The sequence below is a fragment of the Suillus subaureus genome (assembly GCF_016647635.1).
Source record: "Suillus subaureus strain MN1 chromosome Unknown BJ212scaffold_4, whole genome shotgun sequence".
In the NCBI taxonomy this organism is placed as follows: domain Eukaryota; kingdom Fungi; phylum Basidiomycota; class Agaricomycetes; order Boletales; family Suillaceae; genus Suillus; species Suillus subaureus.
In genome coordinates this window covers 1,380,862-1,405,847 of record NW_024538560.1, presented here as the reverse complement: position 1 = coordinate 1,405,847, position 24,986 = coordinate 1,380,862, and the positions used below count along the sequence as shown (strand labels likewise).

At 47.0% G+C, this 24,986-nt stretch overlaps 7 protein-coding genes across 7 annotated transcripts; 4 read left to right on the top strand and 3 right to left on the bottom strand.

Annotated features, from left to right (window-relative positions):
- The first annotated feature begins 385 nt into the window (after positions 1-385).
- BJ212DRAFT_703338 (uncharacterized protein) lies at positions 386-6,656 on the top strand. The gene is made up of 15 exons (XM_041343864.1): positions 386-653; positions 713-772; positions 839-937; positions 993-1,162; positions 1,209-1,370; positions 1,430-2,506; positions 2,561-3,254; positions 3,305-3,466; positions 3,521-3,662; positions 3,715-3,804; positions 3,856-4,468; positions 4,524-4,966; positions 5,013-5,053; positions 5,106-5,185; positions 5,234-6,656. Exons 1-15 carry the CDS (start codon positions 467-469, stop codon positions 6,611-6,613), a joined length of 5,400 nt encoding a protein of 1,799 aa, XP_041197856.1. The 5' UTR covers positions 386-466; the 3' UTR covers positions 6,614-6,656.
- Positions 6,657-8,266: 1,610 nt separating this feature from the next.
- Positions 8,267-10,309, top strand: BJ212DRAFT_1326705 (NADP-dependent oxidoreductase domain-containing protein). Its single transcript, XM_041334614.1, has 9 exons — positions 8,267-8,805; positions 8,862-8,952; positions 9,008-9,077; positions 9,141-9,231; positions 9,294-9,529; positions 9,581-9,767; positions 9,830-9,997; positions 10,050-10,089; positions 10,146-10,309. The coding sequence occupies exons 1-9, from the start codon at positions 8,748-8,750 to the stop codon at positions 10,156-10,158; spliced, it is 954 nt and encodes a 317-aa protein (XP_041197855.1). The 5' UTR covers positions 8,267-8,747; the 3' UTR covers positions 10,159-10,309.
- A 1,053-nt stretch (positions 10,310-11,362) lies between these two features.
- Positions 11,363-12,348, bottom strand: BJ212DRAFT_1476659 (putative RPS6B-40s ribosomal protein S6; the record flags this gene model as incomplete). Its single annotated transcript, XM_041339405.1, has 6 exons — positions 11,363-11,372; positions 11,426-11,494; positions 11,549-11,659; positions 11,716-12,171; positions 12,225-12,276; positions 12,330-12,348. 6 exons carry the CDS (start codon positions 12,346-12,348, stop codon positions 11,363-11,365), a joined length of 717 nt encoding a protein of 238 aa, XP_041197854.1.
- A 245-nt stretch (positions 12,349-12,593) lies between these two features.
- Positions 12,594-13,569, top strand: BJ212DRAFT_1326690 (ribosomal S13/S15 N-terminal domain-containing protein). The gene is made up of 4 exons (XM_041334613.1): positions 12,594-12,651; positions 12,701-12,741; positions 12,806-13,006; positions 13,127-13,569. Exons 2-4 carry the CDS (start codon positions 12,708-12,710, stop codon positions 13,345-13,347), a joined length of 456 nt encoding a protein of 151 aa, XP_041197853.1. The 5' UTR covers positions 12,594-12,651; positions 12,701-12,707; the 3' UTR covers positions 13,348-13,569.
- Positions 13,570-14,692: 1,123 nt separating this feature from the next.
- Positions 14,693-14,926, bottom strand: BJ212DRAFT_1207962 (uncharacterized protein; the record flags this gene model as incomplete). The annotated part of the gene is made up of 1 exon (XM_041329181.1): positions 14,693-14,926. A coding segment is annotated over one exon (234 nt), but the record flags the coding sequence as incomplete, so codon positions are not given.
- Positions 14,927-17,155: 2,229 nt separating this feature from the next.
- BJ212DRAFT_1296338 (uncharacterized protein) lies at positions 17,156-18,012 on the top strand (the record flags this gene model as incomplete). Its single annotated transcript, XM_041332423.1, has 5 exons — positions 17,156-17,158; positions 17,211-17,284; positions 17,332-17,385; positions 17,607-17,779; positions 17,966-18,012. 5 exons carry the CDS (start codon positions 17,156-17,158, stop codon positions 18,010-18,012), a joined length of 351 nt encoding a protein of 116 aa, XP_041197851.1.
- A 653-nt stretch (positions 18,013-18,665) lies between these two features.
- BJ212DRAFT_1203071 (uncharacterized protein) lies at positions 18,666-18,901 on the bottom strand (the record flags this gene model as incomplete). The annotated part of the gene is made up of 2 exons (XM_041329104.1): positions 18,666-18,783; positions 18,834-18,901. Coding segments are annotated over 2 exons (186 nt in total), but the record flags the coding sequence as incomplete, so codon positions are not given.
- Between the last annotated feature and the right edge of the window lie 6,085 nt (positions 18,902-24,986).

The window sequence follows — 24,986 nt, the reverse complement described above, 5'->3', positions numbered from 1 at the left end:
ACCCTACGTGCCAGCCTAGCACTGCCAAGCACCTAGCGACCAACAAGTTCGTTATTGAATATTGACGGAGAATCGTCGGATATCGATGCATAACTTGAACAGGCATGTGCAGAAAGAAGATTCAACTGGGCACGATCATTTGATATTGTCCAATTGCTTCTTGATCCTTGCAAAGTTTCTTGCCATCGATAAGTATTCTGAACTCAATCGAGTCAATTCAGCGGCGCTTCCGAGAACGTTGTCAATGGCCGAGTCTCCCAATTTCAACTCCAATTTGAAGTTTTCTTCTGTATTAGGCGAGTAAGCGCCGCCCAGTTCTTGACTCAGTCTTGTGCCGTATCATCGATCTCTTGGGTGATTGCGCCTCGAGGCGATTATCCTGGCTATCTCCTTTGGCAGAAACAAATAGTCGGAGCAGCAAAAGACTGTAGACCACTCGGTTCCTACTTACATCACCATCCGCACTATGGATTTTGAGGAGTTTGAAGTTGATATCGAGCGAGCCATCGAGGGCTCCAAGCCATCAAAATCATTCACTGTTGTAGGAGCTTTGAAGTGGATCGATTCGACTTGGTTCGCACCTGCAAGTAGGAACGCGCGCTGGATGGACCTCATAGGAGACTATGCTGGTGCCGAACCTTTTGTAATTGACGGTACTTGTTTAACTTGCTAATCGTCCTAACTTTCAAGTTGATGCCCATCTACATCCTAGGTCATTCCCTACTCCAAGTTGTGCTTGATGATCGTCTGCTCGCACTAGCGAAGGATGATGGTACGTCACTGAGGTCTAGCACAGATATTTTTCTCTGACATGACTTGAACGGTGGCGCTGTTGAAGACCCATCATTTCAGATCATTCATGCGATCTATTCACTAGAATGCATACTGAAAAACTTTCGAAATCGATCAGCTAACTTTGATATCGTTTTCTTTGACGGTGAGGCCACTTCTCCATGTCACCATCCGAGTCTATCTTATTGATAATGTCTTAGTCAACCGACACCTAGTACTGCGAGCGGGCGAGTCGGAGTTTGCTGTTGCATCGCGAGCCCTAGCCAGGAGACTCTTATATAAGCACCTCCAGTCGCTGGATTCGGTGAATACCTTCACCTTTGCAAGTCTCTCCGACAAAAACTGGGTCGATTATCGTGTTCGAGTGAAGGTATGAGTCCCACAAGATATGATTACTTCTTCTCACTCCGTTATAGCCAATGTTTGTCATGGTCAATGACGGCGGTATACTGAAGGAAGATGTCGGTAGACAATTCGCCGCCCATCAAATACTCGTTCAACGATTATTCATCTTCGATTTGCTGGCTAGTGGCTTGGCAATGGCGCCGCTCCAGGGTGCTGATTTCAAGGATACCAAGGTCACACTTCGTTTTCCTTCCTGTTCTATTTTCTTACTTGATTGTTGGTCATGCTATAGATATTATCTTTCGTCTTCGAATCAAAGCTACGCTTAAGCCATCAAGGGCGTCTTCCTGGTGCTGTTTTATCTGCGGGTGTTGCTGCCATGGACATTCTTGCTAGTCATGAACAAGGGCCATTCGATCAAGTCCGCAGCTGCGTCCTCAGTGAAGCATCGGCGTCCCTATCTTCCTTTGATCTCCGCGCGACCTTGAAGGATGTTGGATTGTCATATCTTTTAGCATTCAAGAGCGACACTCAGCCATCGCTACTTGCTGTTTTCATCATCCACGTTCTTCTTCTCAAGAGTATCTCTGTCCAGGATCGAGCGCGGCGCCTGGCGCCAATGAAACCTGACCTTTTCACTACATTGATGAAATCCTTCCTACCTCGCATCATTCAAGCAACAGAAGCAGTCCTTGTAGCAAATGATGCATCCCTCGACATTGATATTCGTGTATTCCTTTGTGTCTTGCGCTATCTTTCCGAGCATCCAGCTCAATCATTAACGGAGATTCTGGGACCCGCTGTGGCCAAAAATGCAGAAGATATCTTTTCTGAGTTGAAGCTCCCGCACCTCAACTTTTCGTGTTTGAGCGTATCTTTCCTTCCTGACGAGCCGTATGAGATACCAATTCCCCTCAAGCTCCTTCCGTTTTCCAACCCAGTGTTTGACGAGGAGCTTTCTGCCGTCCACATTGCCACAGAGAGCGTCACACGCCCCAATCCCATAGAACCTGTCGCTTCTAGCGGAGAAGAGTCTGAGGAGTGGGACGATAGCAGCACTAGTGACGAGTCCGCTGATGTCCTCCCATCTGCTCGTTCTTCTCAAAATAAAACATCCCGAGAGGACACGCTCTTTTCTGACACGCAGCACTGGCACAACCATAGAATGGCCATTCTGCCCAAGCACCTCGGAGGAGATGCTACGGCACCGATGACTGAATGGCAGCGTAATCGGAAACTTCGTTCGGACCAACGCTTCATGAAGACCTTGCATGACCAAGCCAGCACCTTGACAGGTGCATTGGGAGCTGTCCTCGAACAAGTGAAAATACCGACTGCAGCCTCCCTTGCAAATCAGCGCAACGCGAAGGTCAGTACTCAGGTAAAGTATCCATGACTTCTGTCACTTATCACGGACCTTCAGCCAAAAGTTCATGCTCGTTCGTCAAGCAAAATTACCGGCAAGCTGTCAAAAGCCGATGCTATCCGTGAACAGAATATTGCAAAGAAGGGATCTAAACAAGCGTCTGAGTCTGCAGCGTGGATTGCGTCCCGCGTCCAAGAGATGGAAAGCCTGGATGGCACTGGCCTCGAAAAGTGCCTGCGAGTTCTTGCCCGCAATCCGCGAACTAGGGAGGCATCAGTAGGCGCGGAACTTCGGGTCTATCGTATGCATCGCCTGCTCCGAGAGTGGATCTATTCCGCTAATCCAGACTCCTCGACGAGCCGCGACAAATATTCTCTGTTGCTCATGCGTCTCATCAAGGAAGTTTGGGAGATTGGCTTTAGCTCAAAAGAGATGGCTAATGCAATCACGAGCGTGTTGATTGCCCTTGGCTTCAGCGACTACATTGATAGTCTCGTGGTCTCAGGTTCGGTTGATGACAGGGCACTAAGTTTTCGCTTCGTCAAGCTGGTCAAGTCCAAAACCAAGACTGCGGTCTATGACTTTATGCGAGTGCAGGAGCACCCTATCGTGTGGCAACTTCGGTTATTTGGGGAATTCATGGATAGGAGCATGGATAGTCAGGCTGACGCAAGAGTGACCTTCAAGCCAGATGCGTGGCAACGTGAGGTGCTTGACGCTATCGACCAAAATATGTCTCTTCTCGTCGTAGGTTAGTAATGCTTAGTTTCGGAGGTAGAACAACTACTCATTTATTTGTAGCTCCTACCAGTGCGGGGAAGACCTTCATCTCGTATTACGCTATGGAGGAGGTTCTCCGAGGGTCTGATGACGGGATACTCGTTTATATTGCGCCCACGAAAGCCCTTGTCGCTCAGGTTGCAGCTGAGATTTATGCTAGGTTTAGCAAGGATCTCAACGGTCGTGAGTACTCGTGGGCTCGTATTCAAGGAGTAATCGTCGCTGATTCAACTCCAGGTAGCTGCTGGGCGATCCATTCCCGTGACTTCCGAGTCCACGATCCGCAGAACTGCCAAATCCTTGTCACCGTCCCTGAGATCCTGGCGATCATGCTTTTATCTCCTCCACTCGCTAAGATGTGGACCCCACGGCTCAAATAGTACGAATATCAGTTTGATACATGTGTATCTCCCTCTCACGTTCTACTGTAGTGTCATCCTTGACGAGATCCACACAATCGGCCAGCAGGAGGGCGGAGCTGTTTGGGAACAGATCCTGCTCCTGTCCCCTTGTCCTGTCATGTACGTCACTTTTGTATTCAACCAATCATGTACTGATTCTCGCATGAATAGAGGTCTGTCTGCCACGGTCGGAGCTCCAGAAAGGTTCAACGAATGGCTCGAAAGCGTTCAGAAAGCGGGTGGGTTCCAGCACAAATTCGTGCATTATCCCCATCGATATTCGCACTTGAGGAAGTTCTACTACAACATTCACGAGAAGCCAAGAGATGCCTTCCGAGGCCTCTCAATGTACAAGACTACAGAAAGGATGCGATTTCTGCATCCGCTGTCCATTCTTTCGACCAGCGCACGTTCTCTCCCCTCTGATCTCGCGTTGGAAGCGATGGATGCATTGAATTTATATCGTGCTTTAAGCACATGTACAGCCCTTCAGCCCTCTGTTCTCGTTTCCCTCGATCCCGCGGTATTTTTTGCCTCTAGTAAACTGCTTCAACAGAAGGACGTAATCCGATACGAGGAGACTCTTAAACAACACCTCACGCCATTGTTATCTTCGTTTGATTCGCAAGACTCCGAGACGCCGTTGTCGCGCGTCATTACCCAGCTTCAAGATGATATTTTATCTCGCGTCCCAGACAGAGTGTTGAACTCTCAACCTGATCGCGCTGTATCTGCCTACAATCTCATTCATCTGGTCGCCGATCTTCACGCACAAGGGGACCTTGTGAGTACCCGACAAACCTTCCTTCTTTATATTCATGGGGTCCTTGTTCATTTAGCCCGGTATCTTCTTCTCATTCGATCGAAGCGATTGTGAGAAAATGGCCCAAATTTTGAACGACGTGCTCGAGACCCAGGAAGACGAATGGCGGGAAAGTAGTCCGGAATGGAAACGCAAAATGGCACAATATGATGCATACCTTCAAGGCGCAAAAGAGCGGGAACGCAAAGCTGTACGAGCATTGAAACACAAGGTCGATGAAGAGGATAGGCGCGCTGACACGAGTGAATGGCAAGCATCCTTCAGACCTGACGATCCCCTGCCAGACTTCTCGTTCGCTGGTCAAAGTACTTCGTACACTGCATCAGAACTTGACGAGGATATCGCTGATCTTGAGAGGCGAAAACCCTCTCCACCTGAATGGGCATTGAAATGTTTGAGACGTGGGATTGCTGTTCACCATGCTGGTATGAACAGAGGGTATCGCTCTCTGGTTGAGAGGTAAGTTTTTTTCCAACGTAGCACCACTGTCTGACAACAAATCAAGCCTCTTCCGCCGTGGCTTCGTGCGCGTGATTTTCGCAACGGGTGAGTGTTCCATTGTTTTTGTAGGGTCGCTAACCTTAGACTGCATTTACAGGCACTCTTGCCTTAGGTATCAACGCCCCGACCAAAACTTCAATTTTCTGCGGCGACTCACCCTTCCTCACTGCACTCATGGTTCGTTTCCCATTGTTTCACTTATTCGTCATTAATTGATGGCCCTAGTATCGACAATGTGCGGGACGCGCTGGACGGCGAGGATATGACACCCTGGGTAAAGTCGTTTTCTATGCTCTTCCCATGAGCAGGGTACAGAGACTAGTACTCTCGAAACTGCCATCCCTCTCTGCCAGTTTCCCTGTAACATCAACTCTCGTCGTGCGCCTGTTCAATCTGCTGGAAGGTTCAAATTATTCCACGATTGCTGTCGCTGCTGTGCAGCGGCTCTTCCGCCTCCCACAAGTCAGTTTTGGCTCTGAGGAAGGAAAACACCAGCTTTTACACCATCTACGCTTCTCAATCGACTACTTGCGTCGTGCCCGTCTGCTCGATGAGCAGGGGAAGCCGCTCAATCTTTTTGGAATAGCCGCACATTTGTATTACACGGAGCCCAGTAACTTGGCCCTAGTTGCTCTGCTTCGCAGCGGCGTGGTCCATAAGATTTGTGCGCAACCTAGCCTGAGGCTTGCGAAGCTCGACTTCATCCAGTTGATGGCCCACCTCTTTGGACGGCGGTACCTGCCTTCTGCTTGCATGAAAGAAGAGTACATCACGAAGGTGGTCAAGAAGTCGCCATCAATGGTCGTACTGCCACCACTGTCTAAGACAGCTCGTGACGTGCTCATAGAGCAAGAGCGTGAAATCCTCCAGATTTTCACCGGATATGCCCTTACCTACGGGACTCAGCACCAAAAGGACCTTGGGCCCGATCATATCCTGCCTCTTAGCAAAAGGAATATATCGGGTACTGCAGAAGATGAACCGTCACTCATTCGCGACCATCTTCACCGTACCGCGATCCGTGTTGTCGCACGGTCGCTCTTTGTCGCTAACTCGGGCCACGATGATCACTTCGACAGTGTTCATGACCTCGCTCAAACGGCTCGCCGTGGACTGAGCCTGAACGAACACACCATCCCATCGTTCGAAGGCATCACTGGGAGAACTAATCAAGAAAGCAGAAAATACGCGCTGAACGCATACCTCCTTGACTTCTACATCCACGGACAGGTGGCGGCTCTTGCCGCTGCGAACGCAATCAGACGGGGTGAAGTTTGGTTTTTATTGCAGGACTTTGACCTCACGCTAATGACTGTGCGTGGGGTACTTGAGCAACTCCTTCAAAAGAGGTCCGCCGACGACAAAGGTGCGACGCTAGAGAATGCAGACCTCAGCGAGGAGGCAGACAGTGGATATGCATCCCTTGACCCAGTCCAGTGGGAGGATGAAGAGGAGACGTCTTGGAAGCCGGAGCAGGGAAAGTGGGAATCGCCTTGTGATTCGCAGAGACCGCAAGGAGTGTCAGGTGCGGACTGGAGAGTTTTCGAAGTGGTCAATGGTGCGCTCGAAGAGTTCCATGAAAAGTTCAAGGCTATGTGGGCCTAAACGTGTACGAACTCAGCCTTTCTGTCTCGAACCTGTGGATAAATTGACTATTCTGCTGCCACTGTTAACGCACGCCTCATCGTTCTTCACAGATATATGTACACATATTCTACAGTTACCGAACTCGTTGTACTTGCTAGGATTAAACACATGAATGTCATGAATGTCTCCAGATCTCCAACAATACCGAACATCACTTGATCAAAGGACGCGTTGAATCGAGCAGTATTTCCAATCAAAAGCTCTCTCCATAGCCTCGCTACCCTCGACATCCTCTCTCGCATCGTGACTTCTATCAGCCGAAGGGGCGTAGACGAATGTATAGTGAAGCCGCAGCGATGGTGATTGTAGAACTGCTAAGTAGTGTCTGTCATGAGAGAGAGAAAAGTGTGGGTGAACGAACAGTGGTTTGTTCTTGAATTGCAAGACCAATCAAGAATCTTCTTCCCGGAGAAGTCGCATCTCCAAAATTCGGTAAGCCTGGCATACTCACGCCTCCCGAATTCGAGTTTGATAGAGTATCATACAGCAGCTGCGCCTTGGAGATTCATCATCTCCAGGGCAGAGATTTCGCATCCATGAGCAGAGGAGGGGTTAGCACTGGTCGGTAGTCCAGAAGTCGACCAGGCATAAAGCTGGGAATTTGGGGCATAATGATCAGTGCGATCCTTCGTGAAGTTGACTTTGGGAATAATGTTGTGTGGGGTATTGTTGACGATAACCGTCCCAGTTTCAATGGTAGCCACAGTCGTCTCTGCTATTTCTTGAAGGCGTTTATTATCTTCTTTATGCTGCCCTGTAATTGGCAAAGACAACTTGAACTTGGTTTGTCCGCGCTGGTGGGCTTCTGGTTGTGTGTCACGATTCGTTGTCCGGTTGGTGCGTCACAATGTAACCTTTGCTTTTGGTTTGGTGGAAAGGGTAGGCATGAATCTACATCCTGAGATGCTTCTGGTCACTGGCTGTCATGACGAATTCATCCAAATTGCAGGAATAAGTACCATGGTATCACATCAACGTCTCTAAGTCTACACAACTCATCTCCTCTCATCACCCTCAACAACGACCAGACTGAATAATTGATACACGTCGCTTGAGCTAACGTGAGGACGACTCGGAGGAAGAAGAGAAATCTCAGACGCAGGAGGAGTAAAAACGACTCGTGATTCGCTGAGATCACGCGGTGTATGTTTTAGGTGTAGAAATGGTCAACAGTGCACTCGAGGAATTGAGTTTCAATTTCTCGCGCCGTAAGGAGTAGATAGTAGCAGCTATCGAGGCGTTCGGAGGTGAGAATTCATAGATTCCGAGTATGTTCCTTGTTGATGATGTGCACCTAACAGTCTAGGCCTTCCGTGGAAGAGTAGACATTGATCCTTATCTTGGGATAGTGCCTAAGGAGTGATGCGGCAAATGATCGATATCGGATGGTCATAATATATTTCTTCCGCGAGGTTCCAGATGAGTCTGATGCAAAGAGTACGTGCTCGCTTCGAGCTTGGTTTTAGCATCGCGCCCGGTGTTCAAACGTTCATAATTCAGCGTGTTTGATGAAGGCTTTATACAGGAACTGCAGCTTTATGCAGTATCAGCGTGTCGGCAGTTTGTTCGAGAGACCCAAGACGCGCCAAACGTTAAACCGCCTGATTACATAATCACTCACAACGATCACCTGAGTCTACGGCAGCTTCAGGTTGAAGTTTTACTTCAGTTTTAGTATCGGTCTCGAGCGCCCTAACGTCCAGACTTTCATCCCAAGGACTGTACCAGGCCCGCACAGATAAATATACGGAAGAAATAGCCTGAGGGGTGGAAAGGGCGATGCTACTGCTGCTTCTTATTCAGTGCTCGGTTCACAAGTCGAATGGCATAGGACTCATTGTGCCTTGTATGGATGCCTTTGTTTTATCGCTGGTCTCGCAAAAATCCATGTACACACCCCGCATCGTGCTGCCGTCCTCAGACTGTCGCTGGTCGATCGATGCCATCCTCAAACGCCGCACTCTCGAAAACCAGATTATATGGTTGCAATTGGGGATAGGTTACTATCCGATTTCAATCTGATTCTGAATTCGGAATCTCACGATCACGAAGATGACCAGTACCGACTCAGCTTCAAGGTTTCTAGCTACCCATGTCGTCTCATCTCATCGCTCTCCACAATGGACAGAACATCCCTGCTATCGGACTCGGTGAGTTCTCCAACTTGTTAGCTGAAGATGAGATGTAGGACTTAGTAATGGCCCAGGAACATGGCAACCGAAACCCAATGCTAGTGAAATCGCCCGCGCTGTGGAACATGGGCTAAAGGCGGGCTACAGACACATTGATTGTGCTTGGTAGGGAGCATTGGTTTGATTGTGAAATGATTCTAATATGCGCACCGCACGGAAGGTTTTATGGGAACGAGAAAGCAGTTGGCGACGGTCTGCTTGCATCGGGCGTTCCGCGAGAGGATGTGTTTGTGCGTATAACATATTATCCGTATTATTCACTCCGTTTCATTTTATGGAGGCGGCTTTGGTAGGTCACCAGCAAGGTTTGGGGTACATACCATAGACGCGTTGAGGAATCTCTTGACCAGACGCTTGCGAACTTGGGAACAACATATCTTGACCGTGGGATCCGCGTTTATTCAAGCACAACTGCTTTGACTGACATAAATCGTCTCATCTATCAGTCTATCTCGTGCACTGGCCTGTCGCGCTGAATGTGAATGGGAACCACCCTCTTATGCCGATGCACCCTAACGGAAAATTTGACATCGATGAATCACGGGACATCAGGGACACATGGAAGGCTATGGAGGCCATGGTAAAGAAGGGTAAAGTCAAGGCAATCGGCGCATCAAACTTCTCCCAGATGATGCTCGAGAAGATTTTGCCCACAGCTGAGATCATACCGGCTGTTAATCAGGCACGTTCGACGCAACGACGCCCATTCGAAACTGACCATTGAAATTTATAGCTCGAGCTTCACCTGTACAATCCCCAGCTAAAACTTCTGGATTACTTAAAGTCAAAGAAAATTGTTCCACAAGCATACTCGCCCCTCGGCTCGACGGGCGCTCCACTGTTGACCGATGAGTCTGCCACTGAGATTGCGAAGAAGCGTGGTCTCAAGAGCACGTCTGACGTCCTTCTCGGTTACCTGCGTGTGTTCATGCTTATTATTTGCCCTGCGCAAGAGAGGGGTAGCTGACGGATCTGAATGCAGTGACAAAGGACATAGTTATCCTTCCCAAATCAATGTCACCATCCCGTATCGAATCTAACTTGACTGGCGCACTAAAGGCATACAACATGCTGACGCCAGAGGACATCAAAATCCTTGACGGTGTAGCTGCGGGTGGCAAGCAGAAACGTTTCACCATGCCTCCTTGGGGTGAGTGGTGGTAATGGCCGCGAAAGTGATTGCACTGACGTATACTATCCAGGTATTGACCTTGGTTTCGATAACTGGCCCGCTCCAACCAAGTAAGCGAAGAGCTCAGATTCATCGATGTACATGATTCAAGCTAAGTGAATTGTAGGGCGCCGTTGTAATGCCTGAGACTGCAGACATGGGAGCTGTTCGCCCAAGTAGAATTTTACGTACTTCACAGGAAAAAGTTTCCCAGAATTTAAGATAGGCCTCACTCAAACACCACCAACGTCACGTGATGTATTTAGTCACGCTGCTGCAATTTTGAGGGAGACATTTGCTTATTTCAGAGGCTACACTATATTAAATAGTAAATGGCTTTCAGGCATTACAGCCTATATAACCCCCCCGCCATTCGCAGGAAACAGATTTACCATTATTGCCTGTAAAGCAATGCAATAACACGATCTGTGCTCAGTCTACAAGCTGCATTTGCAATGAAAAAGTATCATGGTCACCACTCTCCCACTGTCTGTTTTCAATGATCTCGCCAAGCTCAATTAAAGCACCTATATACCTTTATACAACTATTAGTACTACTATATACACCTTTCTATTGTCTGTACCCTCCCCCCCCCAGGCCCAGCACTCAGCACTCAGCTTTTACGCACCGCAAAGTTTGAGTGAGAGTCACATCGTTGTCACATCACATGACGTTGGTGGTGTTTGAGTGAGGCCTATCTTACTGGCCGACGCACTGGTAAGCGAGGAACGAGGCACATGCACAGGTAACATTAATGGCATGACACTGCGAGGGTGCAGATCAGCGGACGACATGTGCGACCTGACAGCTGATCCGAAGTAAAACTGTCAGCTCGCAACTCTGAGCCACATAATCGATCTGCCACTCCAACTTCATCCGTGCTTCCTTCAAATACGCAAGAGGTGGTCACGGTGCATATCAATAACCGGGACCAGACGCGAGCAGTTACGTAATTGGCCGAGGGGATCCAGCGTTAAATAGTACGATGTTGTAAATCTATCATGCGTCCTATGGCAGAAGGGAGCAAGCAAGCAGGACGAGCGTCCATCAAATGAGACATCAAACCCATGACATCTTATTTTGCAAAAGTCGATCGAGTAAGGTAACCTAGTCTGTAAATTGAAATGACACAGCAATCAAACGCGCAATGGCAAGCTCAGCGATCTAGCTCAGAAAACATATGGCTTCAAAAGTATTCCAAACCTTGGAGCCCGTCAATATTCACTTGATAATGACATATCAGCAATGGCTTTAATGCAGATAGTATAGCGTCAAAGCATGGCGTGACATGAGGTACCATAAGAAGCATGACATGAAGTGTGGGATGATGTGCGGGGATTATTTTAGGCAGTCCTGAATGAATTACATGAGCGCGGGATCTTGAAGGATGACAGTCTAAAACATACTTGTGGTGAGAGGCTTTGATGGCTGCAACCTTGGCCTTCTTCTCAGCAACACGCTTTTGCATAAGGGCACTAATGGAGAGATTACTATGGCGGACCGGGTTTCGTGCGGACTACATCACTTACTCGTATTCTGCCTTCTGCTCCTTCTGGCGGTCGATCCGGCGACGGTTAAGAGAACGGAGGTGACGGCGGCGTTGGAGACGGATGGGAGTGACCAATCTTTGGATTTTGGGTCTGGATAAGGAGAAAACATCAGCCTCCCTAAAAAAACGAGATGACGGTATACTGACGCCTTGGTGTAAGGTTTGGCATTCTCCTTCTTCGAGCTCTTCACCTCACGCCTCACAACGTACTTCCTGACATCGTCCTCCTTCGACAAGTTGAAGAACCTTCTGATCTTTGTTGCCCTTTTAGGACCAAGTCGCTTGGGCAGAACGGTGTCGGTGAGCCCAGGGATATCATTATCGCCCTGTTTAACGATGACGACGGAGAGGACGGCAATGTCAGGACCGACGATACAACCACGGACAGACTTGCGCTTCCTCTCGCCTGAGCGGCTTGCACGGTAGCAAGAGTGGTTGTCGGTCAAGAGAAGTCTGACACGGTTGGGGAGCAGGACGCCCTGCATCATGGGGAAACCCTGCTTGTCGTTACCACCGGTGACACGGAGAATGTAACCCTTCCATTCGTCTCCAAGGGTGTCTGCCTCGACCTCTTGCGAGATCTTCTTGTCGAAGAAGATACGGCTAGTTTCAAGAACTTTGGTTAGTTTTCATAGAAAGAGTTGTGCCAATCGTACAATCTTCTCTCGTCGTCAATGTTAATGGTCTTTTGAGCCCCAGTGGCGGGGTCTGGATCGAACGTCAGTTTAAACTGTATTGAACATGTTGGACATTGAACGCACTGGCAATATTGATCTTCATACTACCCGCAGAGAATGAATGATTAACACGAGCTCAAAATTAATATCAACGTCAAGAGTTCACCTTACGAAAGGGAAAAAGGCCTTGTCACCGTGGGCTGCAGCGACGAGGAGGAGTCTTGATCTTGCTGGTTAGCCTGGGCCTTGTGTTCAACAGTGGCACATTCCGGCTTGTGGCTGAAGTGGAAAATAAAGTTTGCTACTATACAGTTGCTAAGCCACATACTGACTTGTCACGCGTTACATCACCTTTCTGTGAACGCGTCCAACGACACTCAAGACATCCTCTCCGTCAACAAAAACTGTGAGCGTTCTGCAAAGTAGTATTGTTCAAAGCTGACCAGATGGTTTAGATTCATCATGGGTCGTATGCACGCTCCCGGCAAGGGCATTTGTGCGTAGCAAAATGTTCTCTATTGATACATAGGATCCGTTCTGATCATCTTCATCTTCATCAGCGTCCTCTGCCCTTCCTTACAAGCGTTCCCCTCCTTCGTGGCTCAAGACTACGCCCGATGAAGTCGTCGAGCACATCATGAAATTGGCCCGCAAGGGTCTCACTCCCTCGCAGATCGGTGTTACCCTCCGTGATTCGCACGGTATCCCTCAAGTGCGCTTCGTCACTGGTAACAAAATCCTCCGTATCCTCAAATCCAACGGTGCGTGCTTTATCGACCAATTACTTCGCCAAACACTCACATGCTGAACCGCCATCTGCCTCGTTGCCGTGCATTTCTGCTACTGCATCTTGTTTGTACATGCCTTTTGTTTGGGGATAGGATTGGCACCATCCATCCCAGAGGACCTTTGGCACCTCGTCAAAAAGGCGGTGGCCGTGCGCAAGCACCTTGAAGTCAACCGCAAAGACAAAGACTCCAAGTTCCGTCTTATCTTAATCGAGTCTCGCATTCACCGTCTTGCTCGCTACTACAAGACAAAGCAGCAGATTCCTCCTACGCTCAAGTATGACTCTGCTACTGCTTCCACTTTGATTGCGTGAGCGGTAGTTGGGCTTTGGCGTGCAGTGGCTGGTTGGGCAGATCATACCCGTATATTATGGTACAATCCTTTCACCGATAAGTCATACGAAAAAATTAGGCTTATGCACAACTATGCGCAAATGTCCGTGTTCGTGATTAAGGAGATCATGATTTCAGAGTTAAGTTGTTCTTGGTATATCGTCATCCACCAGCTCCAAGAATGCAGACAGTTAGCTGACGAACCCTTGGTGGTGCTCAACCCTCAGTGCTTTCAAACGTAGTTCCTCAACTTAATGTAGGCAGCACATAAGTACAATCTTGATGGAGCCCTCTTGCAGTGATGCGGTAGATTTATCATCCAGACAACGCAGTTTTAAGCACCTGTGACCCCCACGTACTGCCTCTAATTAGACGTGATTATGGATAGGGTTAGCACGTCTAAAATGACGGACTTACAGCGTTTCTAAGCCTCCTCCAATATCTCTTGGTTAAAGACTGACTTATAATAAAAGCAAACAGCTGTAGCCTTATGTAAGCTGGCGTGAGACATCGGCTCTAACGCAGGTAATGTTCCTGACGTCGGCTATTCTGCGCCCGCCGTGCGAACCTTCGTGCTCGCTGTCATACACGATGAGCACAATATTTCAAACATATCAGAGGTGCGTTTTGACATAGTGACAGCTACTGATCATACAAATATTTATGATATATATGGAAGGGTAGCAGGGTGCCCTACTCTCCCTCACCCTCATCCTCAGACGACATGACAAACTCTGAACTTTTGGTGTCCTCCTGACGCTGGGTGCTGGTATGCTTTTTTGCCTTCTTTGATGGACCTCTGTTCTCTTTATTTCCTGGTCCAGTGGTAGGTGCGCCCTTGTGCTTGTGAGGGATTCCAGCATCGGAATGTTTCTTGTGTGGCTGCTGTTACAATGTCCCACTCTTTTTCTCATCATCACTGCGGACTCCTATATGGCTGTACTTCTAACGCTTCCTTTTCACTGTGCTGTTTCCTCATGGTCTCCCTTATCTTTGACTCATACCTTGTTTTCCCATGAACCTTCCTTTCTCAGTAGTTGTTACCCTTTGCCCAGCATGGTCTGTGCATGATTCCCTTATGTATATAAACCCTAGTTACCACTTGTATTTTCTCTAACTTGAATCTACTTGGTTCTCCTTGATACTTGAACTCTAGCTCCTTGGGAAGGAGGCTAGCCATTGTCCCATTTGAACCTTAGATCCTGCGGGAGTCTAAGTGATCGCTCCTGAGGGAGGCATTGACTCGATAAGGCTTAGTCCTTGATCGACCCTGATCTTGATTCCTTTATTGGAATGACACTCTATCCGAGTTTGTAACAGCTGCCAAATGACTTCCCCTGCCAAACGGCGCACATTGAGTGCAGCAGTATGAGCCTTGACCTCTGCTGGGGTCAGAGCACTCCAGTAACATGTCTTGGCCCTCAGTGTATCATGGAGCTTGTGGATTTTGCTGACAGTCCCGATGCTTGAAGGATTGATAAATTTGACAGCCTGGGGCCATCCTACCAGGTGGACTGCATATGTTTCAACAATGGCCATATTGTAGTTGTTGTAATTCATTGTGATGTCCTTTTTGCCTGTTATTGCAACTGTAAATATGTCAGACAGCACTCACATGCACTAATGAATGTTGTCACATACCCAGTCCTCAGATGATCAATCTTCGAACTTGCTTTTGGACTGATTCCAAAGAGTCACGTTCATTAAGATCTCGAAAATACTCAATAAGAACAAAATATTATTGTGAGGAGTCAGATAACTTACTTTGATTCTGTGTACATGCCCATTGTTCATATTGTCAGAGAACATCAGCCATCAGAGACTCATAAACGTCCTCCCAGAAGTCTTCAGAATTGTCAGTACCATGCATCATGCTTTGAATAGTGTCATTGATGTGGCCCCAAACAACAAAGAGGGTTCCATAGGTTCCAGTCTGAACATGCAAATCATTGAGCTTTGAAATGAAGATAAGTTCAGTAGAGTACATGTGATAGATGGTGAGCTCACCTCCTTGACGACCCTTTCTGTTGTGGTCAAAACATCTCACACAGCAGCTATGTTATTTGCTTGCACACTACTTACCTTTTTGTTGTGGTGCTCACTAAGAACGGCCACATAGGCAGCCTTCTCATCCCTTGTCAAATCTTGCATGTCAGCATCCTCAGCAACCATTTCATGCAGCTCAGGCAATGTATACCTAGAGCTGTCTTGTTGTAATAGGATGTAAATATAACTACAAGAGAAAGCAAAGTAATTTGGCTTACCATTATTCACCTCCTTAGCTTTGGCATGAATTAATGCATTAGCCAGGGTAACCTTGTGCACTGTGTGATACTTGGTCTGACTGCTGATCATGTCATTGATATATTTTGGAGTGACATTGTGAGTGAGTGAGAGCAATGCAACTGCATTTTGCTGTTCTTGTAGATGTTTGGCAACAGCATCATGTAAATGCTTCATAATTGCAGTCCTCTGATCCTTCTTGATTTTCTGAGAGGCCTTCTCAGCATCTAACAGCCAAGGTGGTGGAGTCTGGCAATGAAGCATGGGACATGTTGGGTTTTGTGCTGCCCACATGGATGAATTCGCATCACGGGTGAGCTCTGATGGTGCCTCTTCATCAGCAGGTGACGGCTCGTGAGAGGACAGTGTGAGTTGATGTGCCTCAGGTGAAACATCAGCAATGACAGGAGTAGGACCATGTGGAAGGGCCGGTCCATCATTGATGGCTGCTAACTCATCTCTCATCAGTGGCATTGTGTATAGTGATGGGTCCTCCCAGTTGATATCACCCAAACATTGGGGTGCATGACTCAATACTGTTTTTTGAAGGTCAGTACTAAGAGTGGGACATGTACATATACAACACTGCACCTCCATTTTCATCGAGGAGTCCTGTGAAATATTCAGGTCCTGTGCCAGTGAAGAAATTTCCATTGGTGTTGAAGTTGTCTTCAGAGAAAATGTAGCTCATAGTAGTTGTCTGTAGGTAGGAATGAGTGTTGTTGTGGGGATGCAATTAGAAAAAAAAGGTGCTTACCTTGAGAACCCAAGCCTATTCCAGGATCAGGACGACATAGTCAAGTCATTGAAACCCTACAAGAAAATGGCATATGTGAGTCAACAATGGAACAACACAAATAGAAAAAAGGTGCTTACCTTGAGAACCTGAGAACGAGACCCCACAGATTAGGATGACACAATCAGGTCATCCAAACCCTATCAAAAGATGATATCAGTACTGATTGCTACAGTCGCAATAATCAATTGAAAAACACACAATATGTCTTAGGTTGCCAATTAGAAAAAGAAATGGGCAAATCTAAGGTCTGGAAGCTCTTATATAGATTCAGATTTAGTAATTTTGGGAGGAAGTTTTTTGATTGGGGGCAATAGTGGTAAGTACACACCTCTGCTGGGATAACCTCATTGCAATCTTTTAATCCAACCTGGATGCCAATGGTGTTAGGATAGTTTGGAGGCGATATCTCTGCTGGGATAACCTCATTGTGGTCTTTTGATCCAACCTGGATGCTGATGGTGTTTGGTTGGATAGTTTGGATGCGATAATACACATCTCTGCTGGGATGAGCTTGTCACAATCCTCTGATCCAACTTGAATACTGATGGTGTTTGGATAGTTCCACATATAACATTGGGCGGGGGTGCCAGTAATACACATTTCTACTGGGGAATCCCAAGGTAAGTCACTGTGATTGATTCAATATATGGTCAGACCGGTTGAACTAAGAGAAAGTCTCACGACATATTTTTCCCTCCCCCAAAGCTATGGTAAGTCTTGATTTTTCAACTCAGTTGTATAATACTTAACATGCATTCTAAGGCTCATAAGCAGGATCCTCCTGTTAGTATGAGCAGGCAGTGCTTGGCTACCAAGCGTTGGCTTGCGAAGCCAGGGTAATTTGTTTCTTCTCAAGTTCACTGAGATTGTACTTCTGAGACAGCTATTTCAGAGTTCAAGATATGCAAAATGCAAAGGCATGTGTTCGGATGGCCAAGTCAGTCCTGTCACTCTCAGTCTGAAGTCAAAATTTTGTACTTAAACCCAATTAAGCAGGTGGGCTAGGTCAAATCACTTCCATTTACTGATGTCACTTGCTCTTGCTGACCACATCCATAGAAAAAACAAGACACAAGCCCCTCAGGCTGCAGGATGAAATATACACTGTGCCATCCCTTCTGTCACTTTTCCTGTGCTTGAAGGTCTGCATTCTCACAGTACCACTCCTGAGGTCAACAATGGATCTATACTTACCATGGAGAATGACCTCCCTTGTTCCTGCAATTCACTAACCCTGCAAGACATCAAGAACATGGCCAACTGCTGGCAAAAGGGGTGGGTTGAGAAGTCTGAGCATTTGTGGGATGGTGCATATCAGAAACTGCTTGAAGGTGTGCAAAAGGAGGGGGAACGAGAGGCTGCCATCTTTCTTGATGATTGTAGTTTACATGCTTGTGAGGGAAGGACACTCCTTGAAAGTATTCAAGACATTGTGAACACCAATTGCCCATACTGTAGGGAGTGCCTCAAGTATGATATCATTGTATTGCACAATTTGCTTATTTGTATTGTTTCAGAGGTCAAATTCTTCGAAGTTAAAGTAGCTAACAGTAAAACTAAGTAGTCTGTGACTATACATTAAATGATGTTATATTGAATCAATGGCGAACAAATATTGGATTATATTGGATTGATAGTGAACAGACAATGCATTGATGGCGAATGCATAGTGAATTTGTAGTGAACATGTAGCGAATCCATAGTGAACATATAGTGAATCAATAGTGAATGTTGTCATATCTCTAGAATATCGCACTTGTATAGAAGTCTGAATCAGTCCAAACCACACCAACTGCGAGCAAGGTCAGTATCTGTTATACTGAATGTATGGTGAGTGCAGTGGGCTTCAACAATTGCATGTCACTGGCAAATCATTAACTACAGTTGTGTCAGGATACTACTACATGCGGACTCTTAAGGTAATGCAGCTGTGCAGTCCAATGTCATTCAGTCATCTGTGTCAATTTCATAATCACACAAAGTAGCTCGCACATATTGTGAACTGAGTATAAAGATTCCATCACTAATGTATTACAAGCAAGGACTACATATGTACATGGTTGATACAGTGTACTACTATGAAAGTATCTAAAGTTCACAGGATGACATCGTCTCCGACAAGTCATCTACCTGAGACCACAGGTCATCTGAGTCAGAGGACAAAGATGGGGAAGGTGGGGATGGAGACACCCAGAAAGGACCGCCTGGAGTCGGGATAGCTTGCAATCTGCCTTCATTATATTGAGTGGTATATACTTCAAGCGCCTTCTGAAATGAAGGGTACCACTTCTGAATGTTACCACTAACAAAATGGGTGCGCTCAGCCACATCAGCCCTAATATTAGTGTCAATATTATTATTAATGAAAATTTTGATAATGCTCACCAGTGGTAAAATATACCAACTTCTTGGCCGACTGTGACCACCCAGAACCCTTCAGGTTCTAAATCAGCACATGGGGGTATGATGTCACTGGGTTTTGGGACTTGTATGGCTGGCATTGAAGGAAGTACAACATCTGTAGATGATTGTGCATATGATGGTGGACTCGAAGGTGACAGGGAGTCTTGTATACGCAAGCTAGTAGACGAATTGGGTGCAGGAATGGTTCGACTGACATGTGAGGAGTTCATGTGCAATGATTTGGACAGGATGATAGTTTCTTCAATGGTCTTGCGCTTCCATGTAATTGTGTCCAATGCTGAATCTGTTTGAAAGTGAGCATGCAGTTGATTGTCAGATAGTATAGACACACAACCCACCTGATATAGTCATGCCTTCCAGTAATTGGCACAAGTCCCAGACATGATCACTGTGGGAGGTGGCGACAGGTGGCAAAGGAGTGCATGACATGGCAGATATGAGAAACTGAATGAAATGGTTGATTGAAAAAGGGGATAGATGGCAATGTGCACTAATAGCATTTATGATTAGTCACATAACCCAACATCCAAAAAATGTACATACCTGGCTTGTCTGGGGGGGAAAAAAATATGCAGAATCCTGGACATCAAAAATGAGTTTGCACTAACCTTTCCTTGTGGTCTATCCACCACATAGGCTCTTCATGAGGTAAGGATGGGCTTCCCACCAACTGTGTGTCAAAGGTGGTCAAACACAGGGCATTGGTCCTCCAAGCAGCGAGCTGTAAACAGTGGCAGTGTTAAGGTCGTGTGCTCAAGGGGGGTCGGATCACAAGGGCTTGGCCTCAGCTCATACGCTGTGCCCCTTTCCCGAGTATGTGCCCTTAATTTCCAGGGGCTAGAACAGTCATCCGGAGTTTCCAGGATTTGACTAGGGTGGATAATGGATGTCCGGATATTACCTGGGCAAGCAGATAAGACTAATCCGGACGAAGTCCGGACTAGAAACTAACAGAGGATGGACTACCCTTAAGGTAGAGTCAGAAATATAGTCTAGGATGCAATCCTAAGACTTGGAATATGACAAGAGACTTATCTCAAGTCCGGAGGACACAGGAATGAGCAGGAACTAAGATGATATTCGAACTGAAGTATTTCCGAGAGTTACAGGAGGTTTATATACTGTAGGTATCATATAGGAATCAGTCAGCAAACATAAAGGCTATGTATGAAGCATATGCAAAGTCTATTAGTAAGTAGGACGGATCACAAATAATGAACACTGGAAATGAAATGTATGTAATGGATCAATAATCAAAAGGGAAACATGGTTAACCGGAGTCTGGAGACAGGGGCAGTCTAAATGGAGTTGGGCGCTGATATAGGGTTTGGATTCTGGAAGGGAGATAAAGATAGATCAGATCATTTGAGATCTGGATCTCGGATCTGGATATCCGGAGAAGCAGATTTAGAGTTGAGAGTCTGGAATGGCATATGACAGTATCTCCCCCTTTAGGCTGAACCCTTGAGGCACAGGGGGTTGGAAATGAGGGTCTGGAAGAAATGAGTGTGAGATGATGGAGAAGTTGATGGGGGATTCCAGGGGACGGATTTCACAGATATAGTGTTGCCAAAGCGTCCTATTTGATTCTTACCCTCCATATTCTTCCATCAGCTTATTCACTATGTCTGGCAACTCTTCCAACCAATCTAACAAGCCCAAAACTGCCAGGGAGGAACTGGAACTGTGTCAGGCCTGGATGAGGGTGGAATTAGCTGAGGTGGAGACCAACATCCGTCTGGCTGATGAAGCAGAAGTGTGCTGGAAGGCGGAAGAGCTCCGGAGAGCGGAGGAGCGGAAACGTCAGGAGGATGAGGAGAAGAAGCAGAGGGAGTTGGCTGAGATCCAGAAGGAAAGGGCTGAGAAGGCCCAGAAGGCGGAAAAGGTGAGTTTCCTGTGGTCTGGACTGTCCCAGAATTGAAAATGTGCTTATCCTCAGATGAAATATGATCTGGAGGCATGCAGGAACTGCACAACTAAGAGGAGGGAATGCTGTTGGGTTGAGGCTGGTAGTAGGTCCACTGTAAGTGTCTATTTTCCAGATGTCCAGATCTGGTATTTTGACATCCAGACAGATAAAGGCTTGTGATGCCTGATTCCAGACTTCTGCTCTTGCCCTCTAAATGTACTCATATATCTGCATGTATCTCAAAGTAGTGAAATGGGACCGGGTTTGTTTGGGTATGCAGAGTGAAAGTTGGATACTAATTCTGAGGCATTTCCGAGCTCCGTGGCAAGTAGCCAAGATGTTTCCTCATCTGTTCCCTCATATCCAGACCACTGGACGAGGTATAGGAGCTGACAGTGTCGTCTCCAGCAGTCAAGTTTAGAGTCCAGAATTTCGGAAATTTCATACTCAGGCTCTCTGTCAACTTCCACTGGAGGTGGGGGTGCTTGGATGCGATTGGGGATGGTGTTGGGAGTTGCGGGTTCTAACTGGGAGACATGGAAGACGGGGTGGACAGATTTCATGGATTCTGGAAGACGCAGGGTAAAGGAGTGGGATCTGGGATGGGATATGATCTCAAAGGGTCCTAAGTTCTTTTCTGAGAGCTTCTTTGAGGGTCTAGTGGACCGGAAATATTGTGCTTTGACAAAGACTAGATTTCCAACCTTGAAGTCCGGAGCGGGTTTCTGCTTAGCATCTGCAGGGCCCTGATAGTGCTCCTGCGCATGGGACATTTCTTCTCGGAGGAATTGATGAAGCTTGTTGAGATCTATAGCATAATCACGGGCATGGGCGGAAGAGAGGTCGCATTCTGGATGGACAGAAATGTTCAGATGGTATCCCTTGTTGGTGAAGAAGGGTGAAACTCCGGTAGTAGCACTCAGAGCATTGTTGTATGCAAATTCCACCAAGGGTAATAATTCCAACCAATTATCCTGCTGATAGTTGCAGTAAATCCGGAGGTATTGTTCCAGGGTCTGGTTGGCTCTTTCCGTCTGTCCATCTCCTTCCAGATGATATCCGGATGTGAAGTGGAGAACCATATCCAGTGCTTTCCCTAGGGACCGGAAGAAGTGGGACATGAATTCCGTACCTCGATTGGAAGTGACATGGGACAGGACACTGTGCTTAGAGAATACATGGAGTAGGAATAGGCGTACGAGGTCCGGGGAGGTAATGGTGTCATGAGTTGGAACAAATATTGCTTGCTTGGATAGGCGATCTATGACGACAAGGATGGCTGTAAAGCTGGATGAGTCTGGAAGTTGTTCTATGAAATCCATGGAAATGGAGTTCCATGGCTTTTCCGGAATAGGGAGCTGTTTGAGCAATCCATAGGGTTTATGTCTCAGAATCTTGGCTCAGGCGCAGGTAGTACAGGATCTAACATAGTCCCTGACATAGGTGTGTATTCTGGGCCAGGTATATTCATGTTGGATGAGTTCTAATGTCCAGTTTTGACCAAAATGTCTGGATAGGGGGTGGTCATGAGTATTCCGGAGTACATGAAGTCATAGATCATTGGATTCTGGAACATATATACGATTGTCACAGCAGAGGAGACCATCAACATCCACTGTCCATCTTGGATCTGAGGGTTCTGGAAGATGTATGGAGGCAATAGGGTCATTAGGGAGTGCAGGTCAGGATGTCAGTCCGGAGTCGTTCTATATCCATTAATACAGCTGCTCTAAGAACCGGAGTTGCTAAGGATGAGGCTCGTAGGGATGAAGCTAGCTGTTCCGTAGTGAATACTGGACGGAAATTATGAGGGTTAACTTGAGCGTAGTCCTTATCCCCCTCTTTGGGATAGACGTCCCAATGTCTAGTGAGGGAATCCGGTTTAGCTCCAAGTTTTCCAGGGATGGAAGTGGATAATGAGGTTGAACTGATGCAGGAATTCTGACCATCGAGCCTGACAGCGGGAAAGGAGTTTTGTGGTTGCAAAGTACTCAAGGTTTTTGTGGTCTGTGACAACATCCACAGGCTTGGAAGAGCCTTCCAGGTAGTGTCGCCAGGTCCGGAAAGCTTCATAAATGGCTAGGAGTTCCTTGTCATGGGTGTCATAGTTGAGTTCTGGAGCGGAAAGCGTACAGGAGTAGAATGCTACCAGACGAAGCTCTGAGTCTGGACATACAATGGAAAGTATTCCGGCGATAGCATAATCAGAGGCATCTGTTTCCACAACTATAGGAACGTCCAGCATCCAGTGTGTCAGCACCGGAGCGGAAGTGAAGGCTTTCTTGAGTGTTTCAAAGGATTTCTGGCAGTCCTTGGAAAAGTTCCAAGGGACATTCTTGCGAGTTAACCGGGTGAGTGGGACCACAATATCCGAGTAGTTGAAGATAAATCGATGATAGAAATTTGCGAATCCGAGGAAAGATTGGACATCTTTGACTTTCCAGGGTTCTGGCCAGTCAGTGATAGCTTGGATCTTCTCAGACGACATTGTAAGGCCGTCCGGAGATAGGAGGTATCCAAGGTATTCCACAGATGAGGAATGGAATTCGCATTTTTCCGGTTTAGCATATAGGCGATGCTTCCGGAGTCGATGTAGTACTTCTTGGACATGTTCCTTATGGGTTGCAAGATCTTGGGAATAAATGAGGATGTTGTCCAGATACACAACAATGCATACATCCAGCATATCCACAAAAATGCTATTGACAAAGTGTTGGAAAGCTGCTGGGGCATTGGTAAGACCTTCCGGCATAACCAACCATTCATAGGAGCCATAGTGCGTCCTGGAAAGCAGTTTTCCACTCATCTCCTTCCACTATCCAGACAAGATGATAGGCGGACCAGAGGTCGATTTTGGTGTAAACTTTAGCATGGCTTGGAGAGTCTAAGAGGTCAGAAATGAGAGGCAAGGGGTAACAGTCTTTCTTGGTGATCTGGTTGAGGCCTTGGAAATCCACACAAAGTCATAGGGAGCCATCCTTCTTCTTTACAAACAGGACAGGGGCTCCATGCAGAGAGGATGAGGATCGGAGGAGTCCGGTTGCAATGTTCTCATCAAGGAACTTGCAGAGCTCTGCAAGCTCGACCAGAGAAAGGGAATAGATAGTTCCAATGGGCAGATTAGCTCCTTCTTCCAAATCGATCTTCAGATCATATGGATGATGAGGAGGAAGTTGACTAGCTTTGCCCTTATCGAAGACATCTGCAAACTCCTGATATTCCGGAGGTATTCCGGAAAGATTAGGGGCTTCGGACAAGAGTGAGGCAGACTGGAGATCCAGTCCAGAGGGGCGGAGATAGATGCTGAACTGCTTGGATCCTTCCATCTTGCAGGCCCGGCAAAAGGCAACTGCATTAATGAGGGAAATATGCGGACCGGATTTATCAGCAGAGGGTTCTGGTGTAGTCGGAGGAGGGATTTCCGCCAGGAGGAAGAGGTTCTGGAGGCGGAAGTGACGTCGGAGGGGTCAATGGCATTCCATGAGGTGTCGTCCAGAATTCGATGCTGCCCAAAGCCCAGTCAATCAACAGATTGTGTCGGGTGAGCCAGCTATATCCAAGAACGACAAAACAAGATGAATCCAAAGGGGTAATGTAAAATGTATCAGAGGTAACTACACTGGATGAAAATCAGACAGGGAGGTCTATGGCTTCGGAAATATTGTTATTACAAGTACCATCAAATAAACGAAGCGGAAGCGGAGGGATCCTGTATGTAGGGATTTTATTTTTTTGGACAAAATTTGTATCTATAAAACAATGAGAGGAACCACAATCTACAAGAGACGGAAATTTGGAAATACTGGGATATGTTGGAATCATGATATATGGACAGAGTGAAGTCAGATTGGAAACAGAGACAGCATTAAGACGTAACTCCTTTGTATGGGTTGAGATACGCGACCCCCATCCCATACGGAGTCAGGAGGGTTGCGGACTATTTTTTCGCCTCGGACAAGGCTTCCAGTTTGGCTTCTGGAGTGACTGTAGCAGCACGGCCTTTGGCAGCACGCAAAGTCGATTTGTTGCAGTCCCAGGCAGTGTGTCCAGGTCCGCCACAGAATAAGCAGAGCTTCTTATCTAAACGCCTCTGGCATTCCTTGGAAGTTAGTTTTCCATCCTTACCCAACTTGGAGGTAAGGTCCAGGGCCTTGAAGCGGACGAGGTAGAGGACGTAGTGGGTTTTCTGGTTTATGTCCGGAATT